At 45.1% G+C, this 20,981-nt stretch overlaps 1 protein-coding gene across 5 annotated transcripts in view; it reads left to right on the forward strand.

Moving 5' to 3' along the window:
* The window catches only part of GPC3 (glypican 3), a 149,251-nt gene that overhangs the window by 52,810 nt on the left and 75,460 nt on the right, over positions 1–20,981 (forward strand). For all 5 annotated transcript variants that reach the window (XM_040572768.1, XM_040572766.1, XM_040572770.1 and 2 more), the window contains one exon: positions 13,210–13,904. In XM_040572768.1, coding sequence (XP_040428702.1) covers positions 13,210–13,904 — 695 coding nt within the window. The remainder of the gene's footprint in view (positions 1–13,209; positions 13,905–20,981) is intronic.

The following is a 20,981-nucleotide window of genomic DNA, read 5'->3' on the forward strand; positions in this document are numbered from 1 at the left end:
TCTCCATGCAAAGAGCAAGCTTTCTCATTAAAGACCTGTTTAATATGCATCTCCCTTTGAGCTTTCAGGGGAGGAAAATAGTTTATCTGCTATATATACAAATTGGCTGGTAATTAGATGATACTTTATGATGGGATATCAGAAACAGCTGTTAACTGCGGCAGCAGAGATGACACTTGTAGCTTTTTATGTTGCTACCCATTTTTTTTTCGGTTTTACTTTCTTTACCTGGATGGTTAATTTATTCATGTGCTTTTACATTTAAAAAAATCTGTGCAGACTTCACGGAGACTGCACATAAAGTGCAGAGGCTTAGAAGGGTATTAGAGATTCATCTGGGTGCCTGAAATACAGAGGATCTTTGATTTGTTTTTTGTCTAAGTGCTCTTTGTTTAACTGATAGCTGCTAACTTTGTTTAACCGGTAACACATGTTGTGCTGTTACTGGTCTTGACCTTTTCCAGTTAAACTGGCTTAAAATGAAAGTGTTTATGAGGAGGTTCTGCAGCTCTGGCGTCCATGGGCTCTTTGTCTGGGCCGAGGTGGAGGCTTGGTGTCTGGGAGGAGTTTGCACAGAGCTGCATGTTTGCAAACTTTAATGGCCTTTGCTCCAGCCGGCTTTTAATGTACTCCCCACACAGACACTCTGAGCAGGAACCGCTTTTTCCGTAGCCAGTTTTATTTTTGTCACTGTGGTTTTATTGCAGTTTAGGTTTCTTGGGTACATAAAATGCCATCAAGTTGGCAGCAGAAAAAGGAGAGGGTTTTGCAGCACGAACTCTGGCCTAACGACAGCAGAACAGGCTGGTGGATGTGGGGAGGGCTGAAGGAGGTGCATCGTGCCCTGACTTTGGGTTCTGCAGAGAAAGGCCTGTGTCTGCCTGGACCCGCTCTGAGCTGCTGCTTCTGGAAGCGCAGCCCGAGGCTCTTCTGGGGGATGGTCAGGGAAAAAGTGTGAAAAGCTGGAAACTTTCCAGAAAAGCAAGGACGTGCAGAAGAGTGTTATTTATTTCAATGGGAGGATGAATTTTGGTATAAAAACGGGATACTGTCTGCAAAGAGGATGTTTGGCCCTCTTCGTGTGTGGTGGGAGCCAGCTTTGTTCATGGTGCCAGTTGCAGGCATGCAGGTGCCTTGGTCTCTTCCCAGGGCTCTTCTGTGTGTCCTTTGAACTCAGCCACAGCTCAGGCAAGAGAGGTCTGGCCGCAGATCGGAGCTTTTGACTGCCCTGTAGGTTAGATTGAGATAATGAAGCCGTACGGACTTCCAGAGAGATGTCAGGGATGTGGGCAGAGCTCTCGGCTGCCAGATTTTAATTTCTTTCATTTTTCCCCAGCCTCTTTCATACTGCTTGTGTGGGAGGAGGCTCTGCAGTGGCTCAGCCTGGGTGGATGCTGACAGGAAAACGTGAGCTCCCCGGTGCTGGTGCCATCGGAGGAGGAGCAGCAAATGATCAATTCAGATAGCAGAAGATGGGCTGGCTCCTCTCCTATCTCTAGAGGCTGTAAAAACTCCCATTACTCTGTTATCAAGAAGGATCTATCTATGACATGCCTGAGCCAGTCAATTAAGTGCAGACCTCACAGGAAATGATTTTTTTTTTTGATTCTTGACAAGAAGTCAACAAAGAATAGCTTTTGAGGGAAAAGTGTTCTTCCTGGCAAGAGCAGGTGGGCTTCGGGTAGGGAATACAGTTGCATTTGAATCAGTAATCTCTGAATTTGAACCTGAGCTCTTTCCCCTGATTTTTGTTCTCTCTGTGGATACCAAAAAAAATCAGATGTTGGTTTCTAAAGCAACTGAATTGTACATATGCTATTGTAATCTCCTAGAGGTTTTAGTGCTTCCACTGGAAGCGGAGGCTTTGGGAGGTACTGGAAGGGAGGAGAAGCAACGTGAAGGTTTAGAAAAAGAAATTTGCTCTTTTATTTGGTGGTGTACGTACAGGGAAGCATGCAAGCACTTAAAGATTCACTAAAGCATTAAATACCTGCTTGCCTGAATTGAGGCCTTTCTACATAGGTTGTGGTACTGCATGTCTTTGAAATGACCCTCATGGGCTCCTGTCTTCCCTGTCCAGTGATAAACTAATTCCCAGGACTAATGGTAAAATTCTGCAAGGCGTGAATCCCCAACTTAAATAGATTTACAGTAAGTTAATGGATTTTTCAGCATATCTCTTGCAACCTATTTGTGGTAGCATTATTTTAACATGCACAGTAATTGAAAAAATTGTCAGGTGATGGGATTTATTATCCTCTCTGACCTGTGTTTTTCATGCCTTGGAAAGGCTCCATAATAAACAAAACACTTGAAGTAAAAAAATACCTTCTGTAGAAATGTTCAAAAGGGTAGTGAGTTCAGTCATTTTCCTTGAGAAAAACAGACTCCATAGTTACGAGAAGCTAATGCTTAGCAAACGCTACCAAGGGGGTCGCTTCTTGGTGGAAGGAACTACTTTTTCCACCTCTCTGCTGACCACTGTCACAACTTGTGCTGGTGTAAATGCCATTACTTGCTTAGCGCATTGCCCGTGTCTGTCTGTGCAAGAAGCATGCCTGTGTCTTCTGGAGGTAAATGCTGTACTCAGAGGCGCTGTATGAAATCAGCACTTCTGCAGAGTTGAAGAATGCACGAGTCTGAACATTGTAGTGAAGAGGATGAATATTTAATTTTGTTGGACGATATATTATGTTCTTTCCACACGCAGCCTTTGAAATATGCAGTCTTTATTTTGAGAGGATTACGCTGGAAGTATCCTTTGGAGAAAGTGTTTACTTTTTGCATGCATATTTGTCCTTGCTCCTTTTGTTATCATTATTTATAAATCAAAAGTTATATTGATCTGGAGATTATGTGTTAAACCATGTCTGAACAGTGGTTGCTCTATTACTGAGGAAACCAGCTGCCATATAACTTTTGGTAAATTTATCGATCAATACTCAGTGTTTCTCTTTAGAAAAAGAACAAGCTGAATTTTAATTTACTGGGAAGTCGGCTGAACACGTGGCCTCTTCTTCAGCAAGGGATTTACGCCTGTGAGGAACTTTCGAGAGATGAATAGTGCCATTACTTTGCAGAGGATTATTCATGTTCTTGAAAGAAAGCCCGTCTGGAGCGGTCGGCGGAGCCTCGGATCGATTTCTGGCAGCAGTGTTTGTGAGCCCTGGTCTTGAAAGCCAAATTGTAATCGTGTGCTCCTGTTACAGCGGCTGCCTCACTCTTGCAGGAGGAAGTAAGGAGACAATAAAATATTTCCTTTTTGGAAATGAGTGTTAATCAAAACAGGGCTTTGAGCCAGGGCAAGGGGAATACAGGAACCAGCTGGGACGTGGGATGCTGGGGGTAGCCTGGCCGTGGGACAAATTGGTGCCACCAGGATGTGATGTCTCACCTGCTGCTGCTGCTTCCCTGGGCAGTGGCCTGCCCATGCATCACTTAATAAATAAATAAGGGGCAGCTCAACTCAAGATACTGCATAGGTAGGAAGGAAAGAAGTGAAACTAGTTTTCGGAAAGTGCTAAGTCTGGAAACTCGGGCCATGTGTAGGTGATTGTACCTGGGATTTCTGTGTCTGGGATTTTCTGAGCGCTTTTGTAACAGTGCTGATGTGGATTTGGTATTTTGTGTGACCCCATGGTATCTCTTCAGACAGACTGTGGGCTTGGATAGCCTGGCTTCATCTCGAGCATGATGCTGCGGAGGTATTTTGTGTGAGCCCAGGGAGTCAGCTGCTGCCAGGGCACATTGAAAGGGTGGTTGCACTTGTGCTGCTGAAATGATCCACGCTCTAGTTTCCATGTAGAAAGTCCCTGTCCTTCTCAGATATCTTGAGACAAAATCCGTCTAAAATCTCTAATAAAATCTCTAAATTGCTTTTGAGAGCCTGGGCATTGCTCTGTCTTGGGAACAGCCACTCTTTAGGGGAGGAGAATTACACTGATGTTCGTTGCTTTTAAATCAGTTACTGAGCAAATGTCTTTTCCGACTTCTGCAAGCACAGGTAGGAAGCAGAAATCAGAAATAAAGGGTTTGTTACTGGAGTGATTTAAAAATGGTCAACAGGTGCCCTTAAATAAGTGCAAGCCCTTCATGTTACTATAGGGATCAAGAACTGATTTTCTGCCATTTGCTTTTCATCAGACTGTTGAGATAACTTAAAAGAGAATTTGGCCAGGAGAGATTATAAAGGAAGGAATTTGCTTCTTAAATAAATAGTCTGCTCTCCATTGTTGGAGACTTAACCGACTGATAAAAGCCTGCTGAAATGAAAGGGAGTCTGGAAAACCAGTCTCAGATCTGCCTTGCTGTAAAGTGAGTGAGGCCAATGCACTTCTAAAGACTTTTTTCAAATTTTTTGATGTAAACTGAACTTAACCTAGTGGCTTGACTTACCTTCATTTATTCGGATGAATAAAGGAATTTGCTAGACATGCATTTTTCAGAAATTGCTTATAAATTTTATTTTAAAATAAATGGAGTACACAAATTGGTATCCCGTTTTTTAGAAATAGCTGGCTGTTAGATACTTGGCTTGTAAATTTGAGAGGGAATTTATGGAATCACTTGTCCTTTGCTTGAAACACATTTTGTCATTCGTCTTTTAAGAGGTGTGCTTCTTTTTTTGCTATCTTTATAACCCCATTATTTGGATGTTGGAGCCTCCAATTAGTAAAAATGTGGCTGGGGGGGGGGGAGGTGTTGTTAACAGAGTGCTGTGTTCTGTGCCTCTTTCCCTTTTTCCCCAGAAATGCACTTTGTGTTGGGGTCGGAAACACGTGTGGCTTTGCAGCAGGAAAATGCCTTGATCTGTCCATCTGTCCATTTATCAGGGCAGAAATGCCCCTTTTCACAGGGTTTCTGAAGGTTTTCCTACTGTTGGGCACAGGGGTCTGTCAGAAGCCTGGCTGGGCTTGCTGGCCGAGCAGCTGGCTTCAAGTACGAGTTGTAGATGGAGATTGTCATCTCTGCAGCAAATGGGAGAGAGAACAATGATATGAATTTGAGTGTAAATATTTGTGGTAAAAATGGTGAAGGTGAAAGTTCCCCAGTGATGTGACATTAGTTCTGAGCGTATTATTGATATAATTACAGCATGACAAAAGCCTGGTAGTGCTGTTTTCAGTCATTTATTTTGTCCTGTTGGATTGGTTTAATTAACTTTTCCCCTTTAGAGGGAAAGAGGAAAATATGAAATATTTGGAGTATGCATATTTCTGTGTACAGCTGAAAGAGAAATGCTGGTCTGCTGACCCCGAGCTCTGCCAGCTCAGCACTCTGGGCCACCTCTCTGCCCATAGCGTGTTCCCACGAGGCTGTGTTCAGGCAACACCGTGCTGACCCCAGTAAGCCTTGCTGTATGGATCAGTGGCTTGTTTCCTGCAAACTCCCCAGCCATTTTGGACAGCCCTGGACAAGGATAAAGATTACTGTTTCCTTTGCAGTAAATCACTTCCACAGGAGCAACGTTCACCCCCTGCAAATGATGGGCGCAGATACGGATGTTCACCAAACCACAGGGTGTTTCCAAACAGGTCACATCCCCAGCAAGAAGCAGAGCACTGCAGGCTCCCTCTGTCCTCAGGCTCTCCTATATTGCTGAGCTCTGCCATGCCTCTTCAGCAGGCTGCCTGGTGTCTCCCTAACCCAGTGCCCCAGCACGGACAGGAGCCTGGGCACTCAGACCCGAACTCTTTAACCCTTACTTGAGCTTCAGCACCAGATCATAGGTATGGGGTACATGGGAAGAGGTTTGCCTCTTTTTGGGCTGACAGGTTACCAGCACAAGAAGCAAAACTGGGTTCAAAACCATGTTTTCTCTGGGTTAGCTGAATTCAGGGGTGGGACACCTTCAGCTACCCTTTGAGTTTAATAGTAGAGAGAGAACAAAATGAGATACTCTGCAAGTTTTTCCAACTTCCCTGGCAATAACATCTTTTTTGGTGTGGAGGACAGGGACTGCCTTGCAGCAGGTAGGAGCTGTCAGGGTTCAGGGCAGAGACCTCACAACTGTGGTGAAGAGCATCTTTTTGCGGGGCTCTCAGAAAATCTCCTCTTTCAGGCTTGCAAGGGATAGAAGTTTGTGTGCAGGAGCTGAAAAGTACTTTACGGGGCAAATGGGGAGATGCAGGTGTGCAGATAGTGGACCCGTGGAGTCTGTAGGTTGTATATGTGCCCCCATCTCAGCTCCTACTACAGTGGTGCCAGACAAGGCAGAGGCTCTCCCCAGCCTCTCCCACCCTGCTGCAAAACAGATCTTGGCTAATCCTAGTGCAAGGATGCCACAGGACTGGGGAGGTCTCCCCTGCTTGTTAAATGGGACCGCGGCAGTGAACGTCCTGTCGTTCATCTGCTGCATCTAAAAACAGAGCTACCTTTTTGCTGCAGAAGCCTCTTAAATCCCTCTCTGCTTTCCTTCTTGTGCTTCCATGTCTTTGGTTGACCCTGCCTTTCAGGGCCCTTATTCTTCCCGCTCCCCTTGGTTTTTATAAAGAATCATGTTCATCCACCACTCGTGCCAGCCTTGACTGTTTGCATTTTTAACTTTGTCTTTATTAAATTTTCAAGAATCTCCTAAGCATTCACACATCTGTCACAGCACAAAGCGGAATATTACTTGATGCTCAGAAAAGCAAATTATACAATAGATGTGCAAGAAATATTTAATCAAAAGCACCGCTGCCACGTGTTCAAGTACGAAGCCCTAGAAAAGACTTTTACTGCAGAGTCATTTTTCCAGAGATCTTTCCCAGGAGTTTTGTTTTTATTGTTGGAAAGTCCACTTGGACTATGGCACCTTGGGGAGCGCAGCCTTGAAATCAGCTTCTTCCATCGTGCCCAGCCACAGGCATGCAGTGGGAAGCAGTTGACGACAGACCTTAACAAATATGCAACAAAAATGCACGCACGAAAACAGAGGCAGGGAAATGTCAGTTCTAATTGGTTTCTTGCAGGGCCTCGGAGGAGTTCCTGTGCTTTGCTTGCTCCCTGCAGGCAGGGTTGGTCTGGCCACACTGGTCTTGCGAGGTCTGGAGGCAAGCAGCTGTGGGCACGAGTGTTTCTTTGTCTCCTGGCCTCGGGGCTTGTGCTGGTGGGCTCCGCTGTCCTCTTTAACAGTTTTTATGGGGGATATAAATAATAAATGGGTGAGCCACAGTGCGACTAATTGCTCAGTGGTTGGACACTTACTTAGAATGTAATGGTAGCACGTTTTCAAGGTATTTTGAGTGGGTATAATGAGAAGCTAGCATACAGCATTTTTATTAGAAAATTCACAGGGAGTGTGTTTCAAAATACCAGGGCAGTAGATAAGCTGAACAATTAAAATAAATGGATTTTGAGCTTGGCATTTTGATAGGCACAGATAATTAGAGGAAGATGGTTTGGCTTTGGTCGGTAGGCAGTGCTGGCTTTGGAAACTTCTAGCTTGGCTCCCACGAGAGCCTCACATGGCTGCTCCCCTGCGAGGCAGGAGGGTGGTGGGCATGGAGGTGAAAGGAGCCCCCTCTAATTTGGAGACTGGGTGGAGACCTTTCCTCTCTTGGTCTGATGGTGATGGAGCAAAGGTAGACAATGTGAACCCTGATGGCTTAAAAGTGGGAAGACAGAATAACTAAATTGTTTTAATTTTTATTACTAATGCTTTGAAGCTAATCTCATAAGCTTTGGGAGCTTAAGTCCATAAATTTTATAGTGACAATATTGTAAAAGTAATCCAAAAGGCTGTCGTATTGTTGGGGGAGAGAGGGTTGAAGCATTTCCTAAGCTCCAAATTTGTTCAGAGAAGCAAACCTTATAAGAGCAGCAGTGGCACCATCTGATGGGTTTTGTAATGCTACAGACAAAAGTAATTATGCTGCCTAGAAGAGCTTTTGTCTCCAGATAATGTTGTTAAAAACTTGCACTGTAGTGTAAATCATAAAGGAACAAATCTAGAGTCTGCTCTTACTGCTGCCAGGGGACGACAAACTCTTGGATTTTGTTTCAGTTCTGCTCAATGTATTGAAAACCTTTTCCAAGTTTGTAAATAAATATTACCTGCTGTTTGAAAAATAACTTGCAGTTCATCTCACCAGTAGTGCCTGTGGCAGCCAGGCCATTATTGCAAACAGTTGTTTCTCTCTTGGTGAGCTCTTTTGTGTCTTTTAGGAATAAAAGCTGTTGCAATGAGTCTGAAGTTGTCTGATTCATTGGAGGTATTAGAGAAGTATTTTCTTCTCTAGAGCTCACTTACATGTGAATGCCTATGGCTGCTTTCGCAGCTTCCTAGCAGTACTGTGGCAATTGCCATGTCTGAAAATGTTTTGGTGAGCTTACAAAAAGCAAAACTTTTGGTATTTCCTTGATGAACATTTAAATTTCCATCTGTGAACATCGGGGGTTGTGTGGTGTCTTTTTTTGTGGTGGAGTGTTCTAGATGCATGGGACTCTTAAATGTTTGGGTACCTGGGACCTGAACAGGATGCAGCAATTGCATTAGGAACATGTTAATTTACTGGAAAATTTTCTACTAGCCTGCCTGGAGACACAAGTTTTGCCTCAGGATGGAAACGATTTCCATGGTCTTAGGGATTCCAGTGCCTGGTTCTCTCCCATCGTGATCTGTGTCCTGAGGAGTAAAGGGAGAGCACCCCTTTTTTTGGTGCACCCCTTTTGCATAGAAGACTTCTGTGGTTTGCAGCACAGAGACGGACAGCTATCCATGTAGGAAGCTTGTTTGCAGCCAAATACCAGCTGCACAGAGGCACGTGGGCAGGCACAGAGTGCCCATGACACCTGGCCTCCTGACACCTGGCCACCACGTTGGATGCTGCTTTCCCCTCCTTCCTGCTGCGGGCTGGCTCACGCCTTCTCGCTGTGATGTTGTGGGGAGGTGGAGCAGCTGGCTTGGCTGCTGGCACGTCTGCTCCCTGTGGGTGCACAGCTGGTTTTGGTGGTGCTGGCAAAATTTTCGGTGAGCTGGCATAGAGGGACAAAGGAAGGACATACCTCACTTTGTTAGCAGCAGCACCCTTTCCAAACACCCTCAGCTGCTTGTGAGTCTGCACCCAGATCTGTTGCTGCTCTGCGTCCACAGCTGCTTTAGGGTTTCAGCTGTGGCTATGCTGAGTCTCCAGGCGATGCTGTATGGGAATGGCTTGCTGTGCTCGCTCGTTCTGGCTCCTTTATGTTCAGGCGACTACATCACATAATCTCTTAAATAAACCCATCAAATCCCATACTGGGCTGGAGTCTGCAGCCTGGGGGAGCCAGCAGGTTAATCCAGAGCTCCTCCAGCCCCAGTCCCTTTGAAGTAGCTGCAGCTCAGGAGCAAATGCGCCTTCTCAGGAAGGCTGGTGTTTTAACTAAGCAGCAGACTTTTATTATCTGAGCTGAGAACTCAGTGATTTCCTTCTCCTGCCAGTAATCCCCACTCAGGGCACTATTACGCTCTTTTACAATTTATTTTCTTTTCTCTAATTGCCAGTTTGCAGTGGCCATGCATCCCTGTGCTGCATTCTGGGGAGCTTTTGCACTTTGAAAGCAGCTTAGTCCATCCTTCCTGGCCACTGCAATCCCTCTTCAGGTGCTTGAGGGGAGTCCTGCTGGAAAAATAATACGTAATAGCTCCTGCTTTTCAATTGTTGCCTGATAAGTGTGCTCTAGAGCAAAGGTTCAACTACTTCATGCATCCTTTGTGAGCCCTAATAAACTGCCCTTGACAGAGCTAGTCAACAGATGTGCAGTACCAGTGAACCAGGTACGGTGCTTTGCAGCTGGTGGTGCTCTGGCTCATGTCCTGCATCAATTCCCCAGGTTTCACCTGGCGCAATATTGTTCTTCCCTCTCTTCCCTCCTGTCCTGGGGTAGAGAGCTGTGATGCTGTGTATTGCTAAGTTGTTCCCAGGTTTTGTCCCTGGGCTTGCTGAAACGACTTTGGAGTATAATTTGTGTATGCATTTAGCTCCTTCCTTCCTGTGGGTGAAAAGTGTTTAAGAGCTACCCGGGCAGGACTTTCCAGCATGGTGGCCTGCAGCAGCTCAGGCTGTCATCTCCATAAGCCAGACTTGTGGATCAAGGCTATTTAGATTTTAGTCCATGCAGAAGTTTTTTGGTGTTTTTTTCTTGCTAAGAAAAATCTTTTCCAAAGAAAATGATTTAAAAGCAGATAACTGTATAACATGGTTGAGTTCTGTTGTGTGTGCTACAGTGACAGCGATAGCAAAATGTGAAGTAGGTACTGCAAGGCACATTGTGTACTGGACAGAGGGTGCAAGTCTGTCACTACGCTCTGCCAGTCCTGTTAAGGTATTTATTCTGCTTCAGCTAGACCTGCAGACCAGCTTCCTTAAATTGCAGTTTTTGAAAATATCCTTGAAATAAATTAAAAAGAAAAAAAAAGAAGATTCAATTGTCCTCCAGCGATAGGAGTTCCAATAATGCCATGTTATGAGCAGGGCAGTTTTTACCAGCAGCAAATCCAGCCTGTTGGTTTTGAGAGAGCAGAAGCCCATGCTGTTGCTGTAATGCTGCATCCCTTTCGCCTCCCTTCGAGGCTGGCTCCCATGAGCGCAGGGGGCTGCCCCGCCAACTTGCCGCCTCTTTGTGCTCGCAGTCTGGCTGTGGGTCACTTCTGGTGGCTGGGGGTTTAATATTCTTGTAGCCAGCCCTTTGTGAGGAATAGTTCAGAATAAGCAACTAGGGGAGCTGGTTATAAAATATTTTGGATCTGGGAGACTTTTTTTTTTTTTTTACCAAGTTTTATTATTTCTTGCATCTATTAATGGGGCAGCAGGAGGCTCCATATGCTTTTATAGTCCCTGTTGTGCTCTCTAATGGTTATATGCAAAGGCTCCAAGGCGCATAAAATAGACACTCTTAGCCAGTTATTATGATAAAAATTATGTGCATGTCATGACCTTTAAAGCAGTGGGACTGTGTGTGCATGCTCTTCTGATGCGCCACTGTTCTCAATTCCTTTCTGAAGCATTTCTCACTGTAGGAGGTTTGCATAGGAGTTTGGAATATTTTTCTAATCAGCGAAGGGTCTCTTGGCTCTGATGATAACTTCCAAAGCATAGAGGAGCAAGAAGAAGGAAGAGGGGACGATTTTTTTTTTTCTAAGGGAACTAACAGAGAAGAGGTTAAAGGCGAATGGTGAGGCACAGCATGAAAATCCTGGCACTGTCTGCAGTGCTGTCAAAAATGCTGGCCCAAAAAGTGCTTTGTGCTCTTTGTTGAGGCAAAAGCTGTTCTGGTGCTCTTGAGGATAAAGGAGAAAAAAAGTTTCATAATCCCTGTGCTCTGTTTAAAGAAACTTTAAAAAAAAAAAAAAATCTTTTTATAGCAGAAAACCGAATTTGCTCTCCTGTCAGAGCCCAGACATCTACCCCTCAGCATCGGCTGTGCTGTTACGCCTGGCAAGCGTTGCAATGTTCTGCATCGGCACGTGTGAGGAGCGAGATGCCTGCTGTCATGGGGAGGGAGGCGTGAGGAGCGGGCTCTGTGTCCTTCACCGCTGTGTCCCTCAATCTGTGGTGTCAGGAAGGAAGGATGGCTGCCGTCTGTGAACGCAGATGGCTGCGATGGGCTTGCTTGGGCAGCGCGAGTGTCGAGAGTGCTCAGGCTCTTGCTTTGGTGTGCCTGGGCTCTGTGGGTGACACGCGCTGGCGTGTGCCTTAGGGGCATGTCCGGGAGATGGGCACGCACCAGGTGGGGTGGCTTGAAAACCTGTATTTGGTAATTTCTGCTTTGATTGCTGCTTGCACTGTAGCTTTCTGCATGCTGGTATGGGGGACAGCAAAACGCATCGGGTCCCTGTCTGCAAGGTGTGTGCGCCTGGGGAGAAACCGCCTGGAGTGCTGGGGCCGTGGTGGTTTCCAAAGGTCTTGGTTAATGCCGGAGGCCAGGCAGGGTGAGCAGCGGGGCCCACCACTGCTTGTGATAACGTTGATATCGAACCCCCGTGGAGAGGCATCAGGCCACGCTCAGCTGCACCTCAGGCTTAACAAATGGAAAAAATAACACTTACGGTTTTAAAAATTAAACATTCCCTTTAATTATTGAACATGAATAATTTCCATGCAAATTGAGCCTGGATGCATGTTTCCGGAGTGACACAGCTGAGAGCGGCTACATCGCAGGGTGTCAGTGACCTGTGAGCTGAGAGGCTGTTCGTTATTTTTAGCATTTTATGACCAGTACCCTGGAGAATGGGATGCAGGCTGGTGGTGATATTTGGCCAAAGAAAAGGAATTTAGTTTGCACTCGTAGCCTCCCCTACAAATGCTTTAACTTGCAAACTGGGACAGGAGTGTGTAGATAGGTTGTCTTCACATAGCTGGGTATTTTGGAAGCCTCCTGGTTAGGACTATAATTAAGGGAATAACTGTGGGATGACTGTTGTTGGAGGCTCTCCTGCTTGCTGCATGAAGGTGTGTGCAGAAAGTCCTTGCCTCTTTGAAGGAAGAGAGGGGAAAATGCACACTGGTTTTTCTTGCAAGTTGTCGGTCTCAGTATGAAACTTGCTGCTGTGCTTCCTGGGCAGCTCGGTGCAGCCTGAAGTGTGTGAGAGCGACCTGGCCGTGCACCCACAGATGGATGCTGTCACTGCCTGTCAGCATCCCTTTGGGCTATGGAACAGCTCACGTCCAGGGCAGATAAAAATGTTGGATCTGCAGCTCAAGTGAATCCTGGTGCATTTGGGAAAACTATGGAGCTGCAGAGGCTTTTCAAGTGACTTTGAGGACACTTAGTGCAGAGTTGGTTCTGAGGGTTGGCTCCATGATTAAACTCGTATATATTTTTCTTTTCATAATGGAATGTCAGCATTTGCTGTTTCCTGATTTTCAACACTGTATAGTTTGTCAAACATTTATCTCTGTCTTGAATTGCCTTGAGATAGAACTTCTGTTAATTTCAAATCAATATGGAAGAGGGAGAGAATGAAATTGCAGTCTAGCCCTTTTCTTGAATCAATATTTTCTTTAAAAGCTGAAATGTTAACTAGATCATAGTTTTTGCCATTTTGAAATGTAGCTTGTGTTTGAAGGATATATGCGTTCCCCTGAAAATTGCTGGTGATGGTCAGTTTTGCAGCAGGCATCGCTGCTGGTAGGCATTTGACCCAAAGTGGGCAGGATGGGGCCAGCCTTTGCAGCTGGTGTGGTCTAATATCCTCCCTGTTTCTGAGCTCATCATCTTAACTTTTTTTTTTGTTCTGTTTTGCAGAAGCCTTTGAAATTGTAGTACGGCATGCGAGAAACTTCACCAACAGCATGTTTAGGAACCACTACCAGAGCATGGGGACCAGAGCTCTTAAGTTTGTTGGAGAACTTTTTACTGATGTCTCACTGTACATACTGGGCTCTGACATCAGTGTCAATGACATGATAAATGAATTTTTTGACAGTTTATTCCCTTTGGTCTACTCTCATTTGATTAATCCTGGCTTCCCTGATCCCTCCGTAGAAATGACTGAATGCCTGCGGGCAGCCAGGAGAGACCTCAAAGCCTTTGGTAACTACCCTAAGATGATGATGACGCAGGTGTCCAAGTCACTGCAAACCACGCGAGTCTTTTTACAGGCACTCAACCTGGGGATCGAGGTTATAAACACTACTGACCACCTGAAATTCAGCAAGGACTGTGGACGAGCGCTGCTAAAGATGTGGTACTGCTCGCACTGCCAGGGGCTCCTCATGGCCAAGCCCTGTGTTGGATACTGTGGCGCGGTGATGCACGGATGCCTGGCGGGCGTCGTAGAGATTGACCACCACTGGCGAGAGTACATCAGCTCTCTGGAGGGGCTGACCAAAGGCATGCACGGCATCTATGACATGGAGCATGTCCTCCTGAACCTCTTCTCCCTGGTGCGGGACGCAGTCGTCTACGTGCAGAAGAATGAAGGAAAACTCTCAACAACTGTGAGTGGTTTTCTGCAGTTCCTCATGCTCTTTTCCACAGCAGGGCTCGGTTGTGTACCACATGTGCTACGTGGTGTAACCAATCCATCCCTCTCCAGCCGACAATCACCACATGCTCTGATTTCCAGCTCCTCTCTACTTCCTCCTCGGTTCTCTGATTTTTGAAACTTTTGGTAGCATTTGAAACTGGTGTTTGTGGGGACTGGGCTTCGTCTTAGGGCTTTGCCTCTTTTCAGATTGGTCATAACTGAAAGGTGCAGATTCATTCCGGCATCAGCCTTGTAGCTGGGACAGAGATGTCCCAGCATCTTTCGTTCTTCCTGGGTACTCTTCCTGCTTTGGGTAGGTCTTAAAGGATGTCCTGCTGTCCAGGTGTCCCCTGTCTCACTCGTTCTGATGTGAAGTGCAGTAAACCTCAAATTAAATGTGAGTGTTTATAGTAGCAGGGGCCAGACTTGCATTGCCCTGTGGTGTCTTTTTCCTGGTATGTTGGGCATCCTGGGGGATGGTCTTTAGGAGACCATCTGTGGTTCAAAGGTCATGGAGCCGAGCAGGGTAGAAAACTGTTTCTTCATCACTTAACATCACTAAAATATACCTCCAAATAGATGCCAAGCAGAGGCATATACTGTGGCATTCCATGTTTCTTGATTTACTAAAGGAGGTCTGGTTTTCCCTGTATTGGTAACTCATTCCGATTTTGGGCTGCATTTAATCCCAGGGGTAAGGTTATTTCTTATTTATTAGGAGTGACCTGACATTTTAAAAACACATTGTGTGAATTTCTGAGCCTCCTGAGAAACTGAGGCTTTCTTGTTCAGAAAATAGTGCTGCTCTGTTTGAATGCCAAGGATAAGTGGAATGCGGTAACATAACGCTTGTTTTGCAAAAGAGATTTTCTTGAGACACAGTTGATTGCTCCATGCAGGTAGGGTAGAGTTGGGGATGTGGGCAAAGGTGTGGGAATGTTGTTATGCTTTGCTTAAAGCCAACAATGATTAAAATCTGCCACAGTTTCCCTGTTAGCTGCTTGTTCCTGTCATTCTTGACTCCTGTTTACAAAAGAATTGTGTCTATGTAGGTCACTGTAGTACTTGCACTGTAAGTAACTTATCTTTTTTCGGGCCATGGAAATGGATTGGATTATGGATTTTGACCTATGTGGCATTCAGCCAACAGCACTCTTCTATGCCGTTTTATGTGCCACTTTTGCTCAGTGATTGCCTGAGATGTGCTCTATGAGGACTGTGAAATGATGTGGTGGCACCTTGGTGGTTTCACACCCCTGGGGTAGTTTGGCACATTTGGTGCAAACTCCCTTTATTGCTTGGGAGAGATTTAGGGACCAAACTTCCAGGAAGCTACATTACACATCTTGCGGTGACCAGGAGGTGGCTGTGACCAAGGCTCTGAGGTACTTTACAGGACACCGTTTTTTAAGCTGCTTGTCAAAGACTGCATGCCCTAGCTCTTCCCTGCAGAAAATCCCTAACAGCAGCCTACCAAGCATTTCTTGTGCCCCTCAGACCACTGGGAGGTTCCAGGTCCCAGGGTGGCAGCTCTGCCAGGCACAACTTCTGGTATTTTGGAGCCAGGGAAGTAACTGCTAGGGAACAGCTGTGCTAGAGGACAGAGAAGCTGCTTTGCTAATAGCTTGGCCTGGAGTTTCCACATAGTTGATGCTAAGGAGGACAAAGTACATAAATTCACAGACAACACTCTGAAATTTGCTTTATTTTGTGTTTTAATTTTGTTATGTTTTTCTTCAGTGTTGCATGATCAAAGAATGAAGTTCCAGCTGGTCAGAACCTTTCATCCTTCTCAGGAACAGCAAAGGAGCAGAGATGTAATTGTAGGTTTAGCTTTAGGGCAGGTGAGATAGACAACTCATGCAACTCATTTACAGGTGGTGGTGATGTATATGAGGGAAAACCTAGCTAAACCGTGAGCCCAATTGGCATTTCCAGGGCAGTAAGAAACAAAACTTCCTTCTACACACAATGCGTGTAGAACATTGTATTTGTTCTCAAAAGATTGGAAGCCATACTCAGCTGTGAGTGAAAGCATCCAAAACATTTTGCACCAGTAAACATGGTGTGCTTGTAGATGGGAAGGCAGAATGGAAATATTGCCCGTATGGGCTGCATGCCAGGTTGTGCAAGCACATGCAGTATGTGTTGCTGTATAGTCCTGAAATGAGAAGTTTTTCCTCCCATATTCTTTTCTTGTTGGCACAACATTAAAAACGTATTTTTTCTTCTTGAAGACTTCCACGTATACAGTGAAGGAACATGACTGTCAATTATATTATCAAATAGAGACCTTGATCTGTCTACTGAAAATGTGTTTGTGGGAGGACAAGTAGACAAAGAGCTGCTGAAGTTAACACAAGCCGTGGCAGTAGAGCCATTATCTGCCCATCCTTAGCCAAATCAGAACATAAATTGACTTCCTTGAAAATAATAAAAAAACCAAAACAAACCCTGAGCACCACATAACCATTCAGTGCTTTTGTACTTGACAGAGTAGTTTGAATTCATTAGTGCCGTATATAGTTAGGTACTTCAACATAACTCCTCTTGATTATTTAATACTTGAGAGATTCTTTTTATTTGCTCTAAAGACGTTTTTGAGTTATAGGAGTGCAGAGGAAAAAATCCAAGGCAAGCAAGCCAAGTGTCTATCAATTGTCACTAAAAGAGGATGGCCACTGGGTCTTTAAAGTTTATTCTTAAAATACTGCTGTTGCTCAGCTCACAACTCTTATGTCAAACCTGAGCCAGGAGCAACTTTTTTACAAATGAAGCTGTGAGCTGTTCAGTAGAGGAATAGGGCAGTGATGGAAGAGCTGACAGTTATAACTACAGTGTTGCAGATGGCCCAGCTCTGTTGGTCTGTATGTGTCTGGGATCTGGGGTAAACATCTCTGCCCGTAAGTGATAGAATGCAATTTTTTTGGTTGTGCTGGAATGAAAGTTTCTCTGTTAAACTTAGCACATATCGAGTTTCAAAGAATATACCTGGAAGCAAACAGTTGTAGTTTCTGTTATCCTGTAAATATGATTGTTTTTAGATACCATCGTCATATCAAAGTCTAAAATGCCACAGGAGTTGTCTTTGAAACTGTGGGGCTTTGCTCTTGTGCTGGCTTTTTGTATCAGCCTGTTTTATTTCTGACCTTGGCCACAAGCATTTCTGTAGGCAAAGTTCAATTCACCTGCATGTTATTAAGCATAATCACAGGTTATTTAATTGTCATTAAAATCTACTGGAATTATGGAAAACTTACTTTCCATGCCCATAGTGATTATAGCCTGAATAACAACACTACTGCCCTTGTCTGTCCTTTAGACTTCTTTGTTTTGTCTTTGGGAGCACTTCTACAATGGTACTATTTTTTCCTGATGTTTTGGGTCTGTGTGGGCATTACCCAGCAAAGCATCCTTCTTCCATGTGGCTGCTCCTCTGTCCCTCTTTGCCACCCTTAGGCTGTGTTGCAGATATTTGCACAAGGATCTGGACCCATTTTGTAGCTTGCAGCAGACCTAACTACAAGAGGGCATTTGAACCTCAGCTCCAGAGGTGTTGCAGAGCCTCTAGGGAGGTTTCTGTGGAGCTCTGCAGACCCTAAGATAGAGTCATGCTGCCTTTGCTCTGCATGTGGAAATCACATGCCTTCAAGCATGTATTTAAGTGTAAACCAGTGGTGTTCCTGGTGAACAAACGGCAATGCAGAAGAATTAATAACATAGCATTATGGCAGGAGGCAGTTCCCTCCCAAAGCCTTGCTTTAATAGTTAATTTGTCAGCAATGGTGGTGTTAGGTTTAATCATTTCTACAACTTTTCTGTTTAAAAATGTCACCCCTAAACTATACTATTAAAATACTTCGTCAAGTAGGCTGAGTCTCTGGGTAGATTAGGAAAAATATTGTCTTTCACTGTATCTATAGATTTTCCTGTCTGATACTTTCTTCCATGTTGAAACAGTGCCTAGTACTTCTACGTCTTGTAGATATTTTAATCATGAATGCAGGGAGCAGCAATTATAGTCAGTCTGTGCTTTCTACCACAAAAAAGACAGAGATGTAGTACAAATAAACGTCATAAAATATTCAATCCCCCCACCCCTTGAAGTTAATGTTTTCTCTCTTGTTGAAAGTACATGAGAGACAATAGGTCTGGGTGTCTTACATAGCTAATCATTGATCCTCCTCTGGGATTCCCTGCCTAAAGCCAGCACTGCAGTTTTATTTTGGAAGGTTGTGGAGTTGAGGTGAAGATTGTTGACTTGACACAGATAGTAAGTTGTTTACATAAATATTTTTTTTTCCTCCCTGTAACTCATTAGGGTTTTGAATCCATCCCAACAGAGCAGGAAAAAGGCAATGCATTGCCCAGCGAGACCCAAACGAGAAAAGGTGGGTGGCTTGAGTTGATGCTCCAGCCGCATATTGCATGTGAAGGGCAGGGGGGTATGCACTGCAGCTGAGATTCATCAGCGAAAATGATTCAATTTTGGCTTTATTAGCTACTTTGAAATACGTGTCTAGCAGGGCACATGTCGCTTCCCAGCCCTTCTCATGGGGCTGGCAGGACTTCTCCTGCCCTTTAACTATCTTGTGGTGCACCTCTGGACCTGGAATTGCAGGGTGCCGATCCCTGCCTTGCACAGCAGATTCTCTGCAGGGTAGGACCTGTACCTGCTGGTGTAATTAAGGTTGGACACAAAAGATTCTGTGTAGCTGATATGTTTGTAGCACAACCAAACCAAGGAATAAGAGCAGGCTGCAAAGGAATACAAGATCTGTCCGATTGGTCTTGCAAGTTTCATAGCAAAAATAAATTATGAAAAACACCGACAAACCTGCCACTCAAAAACGTATCAGTAAACTTCAGATCTTCATCTCTAGGTATAAACGTAAAGCCATGGGCTGACAGAGCTGCTGAGACTTTGCTGCTTCCCTTACAATCAGTGGAGGTGCGCAGCTCTCTGTTTGTGGAGTATTGCCTAGAAAGAAAACAGCAGGGAGCTCAGCAAAACATTTTTCTTCGCTTAGGACTGATGGCTGAGTTTCTAGAAAGTCTAGGTAAATTGCAGAACGAGGGTAGCCAGACCTTTGTTCAACTGATTGTGGTCAGAGGGGGAACATGTTGGAGGAAGGGAACCAGCACTGTACAGGATCAGGGTGCCGTTCTTGATGTGCTTGCACTGTGAACAGATCCTACTCTTTCACTTCACTGCAAACACTTCTAAAATACTGCTCAGGTCTGGGTTAAATAGGTGATATAGCAGTACGGCAGAGCTGGTGAGGAGAGAAGCTGAAGCCACTGTGCAAGGCAGCTGGGGAGACTGGTTTTTCTTTTTTTTTTTTTTTTTTTTTTTTTGTGGAGCTGGAGTGCTCAGCTGCCCCAGCGCAGGCTGAGTGCTGGGTCTGAACCTGACTCTGGTGCTGGCCATGAGAAGCTGCTGGGGGACTCCCAGAGTGGGCAGGACCAGGTTAACTGGGCCTCATTTGCACTTCACTTTTTTGGGAACCCTGCTAGGGAGACCCTGAGCATGCTGAAAATATAATTGGCTACTTTGGTTGCTAATAGCACCTTTGAGAGAAGCACTGCTGTTGCAAATTAGCGTAGAAATTTGCAGCACCTGCAGATGCACAGAAATGGAATTCAAGAATACATAAGTGAAGGAGCTTTTGCAGGGATGAAAATTACATCTGTCTCTATATGTGATGATTCAGTGTATTTGTGCAGCATCCGGCAGTGGGGCTGGTGCAGTTTGCCCTGCGTGCTGCCCAGGGGTGCTGCCCAGGGGCTGCTTTTGGAGGCACCTTCCCCAGTGCCAAGCTGGAAGCTGCTTTGCTCCATGGATTACACTGCTGGGGTGGTGGCAGGGAGCCCTGGCAAGTTTTCCTATCTGCTAATGGATTTCTTTCTATGCTGGAGCTGGCAAGAGACTTCTGAGGCAAGCTTTGAAATTACAGCGCTGTTCGAGAAGTCATTGCCTTTGAGACACGGAGATCGGTTTCTTTGTACTTTTAATGCGGGTTGCTTTCTGTTGGCATAGCTCCTGGGATAGTCAGCTGGATGTACTGCCTCTGTATTTTCACTTTCTTTATCGGAAAAGTTTAATCCTCAGGCTGCTCTCTAATGCTTGCTGGTAGCTAGCTCCGTTTTTCACTTAAAGCTGGAAATGCTGGTGAGGTTTTTGGTTTTCAGTAAGCTCAGACCCACTCATAGTTATCCCAAGGTGCATTTATCATGTACTTTTGTTAACTATTTTGTGATATGCAGTGTAATGTGCCTGATAAGACATGTTAAAGCAAGCATCTGTTCCTGCTGCATGATGAAAATAAACCTGATCACCAAGGACAGTATCAGCAAAGTTCCTGTTCCTGTGAAAATATCTTGGGACTATTATGATTAGTTGTCTGGAGAGGTTCAGATATTAAAGATTTTTCTGATAGCTGGGGAAGCATATGGCAAAGCACTGAATAGTAAGGCCTTGATTTTGATCTATAAATCCCTACGTTGTTGGTGGCTTAGCTGGTTCTAAAAGAACAAGAACAAAAATTTTTCACACCTGCAGTTTTGCTACCCAGCATCAAAAAACTTTGATCAAGCGACTCTGGCATACTGCTTCTGGCCTTAGATTGCAGGTTTAATGCTGCTCAAATGTGCATTAGTGAATAAAGGGTCTGCATCTTGCTTTCGGAAGTGACCTTGGCATGGATGCTCTTGACCCTCAATGAGAGTGAAGCTCAGAGGTTATTTCCAGCCTACTGAAAGTTATCCCTTGTCTGGCCTAGGGAGGGAGGTCATTGTTGTTACACGGTTAGTTAATTCTACTAACAAAAGCTCTGCTTCTAAAGGACACAGCACATTTTCACGTGTTGCAGTCACTGGTTAGCCTTGCCCATTTTCTTCTGGGCTCCAGCATGGGCAAAATGGCGTGTTGCCCTTGCCTCCTGCTCACTCTGGCAGCACGATGGGGCTCTGGGTGCGGTTTGTCACCAAACTGGGTCCAGTCATGAGCATTCGGGGCCGCTAGGTGGAAGCAGCAGATGTGGCCAGC

This window comes from Cygnus olor, chromosome 13, assembly GCF_009769625.2.
Source record: "Cygnus olor isolate bCygOlo1 chromosome 13, bCygOlo1.pri.v2, whole genome shotgun sequence".
Taxonomy (NCBI): Eukaryota; Metazoa; Chordata; class Aves; order Anseriformes; family Anatidae; genus Cygnus; species Cygnus olor.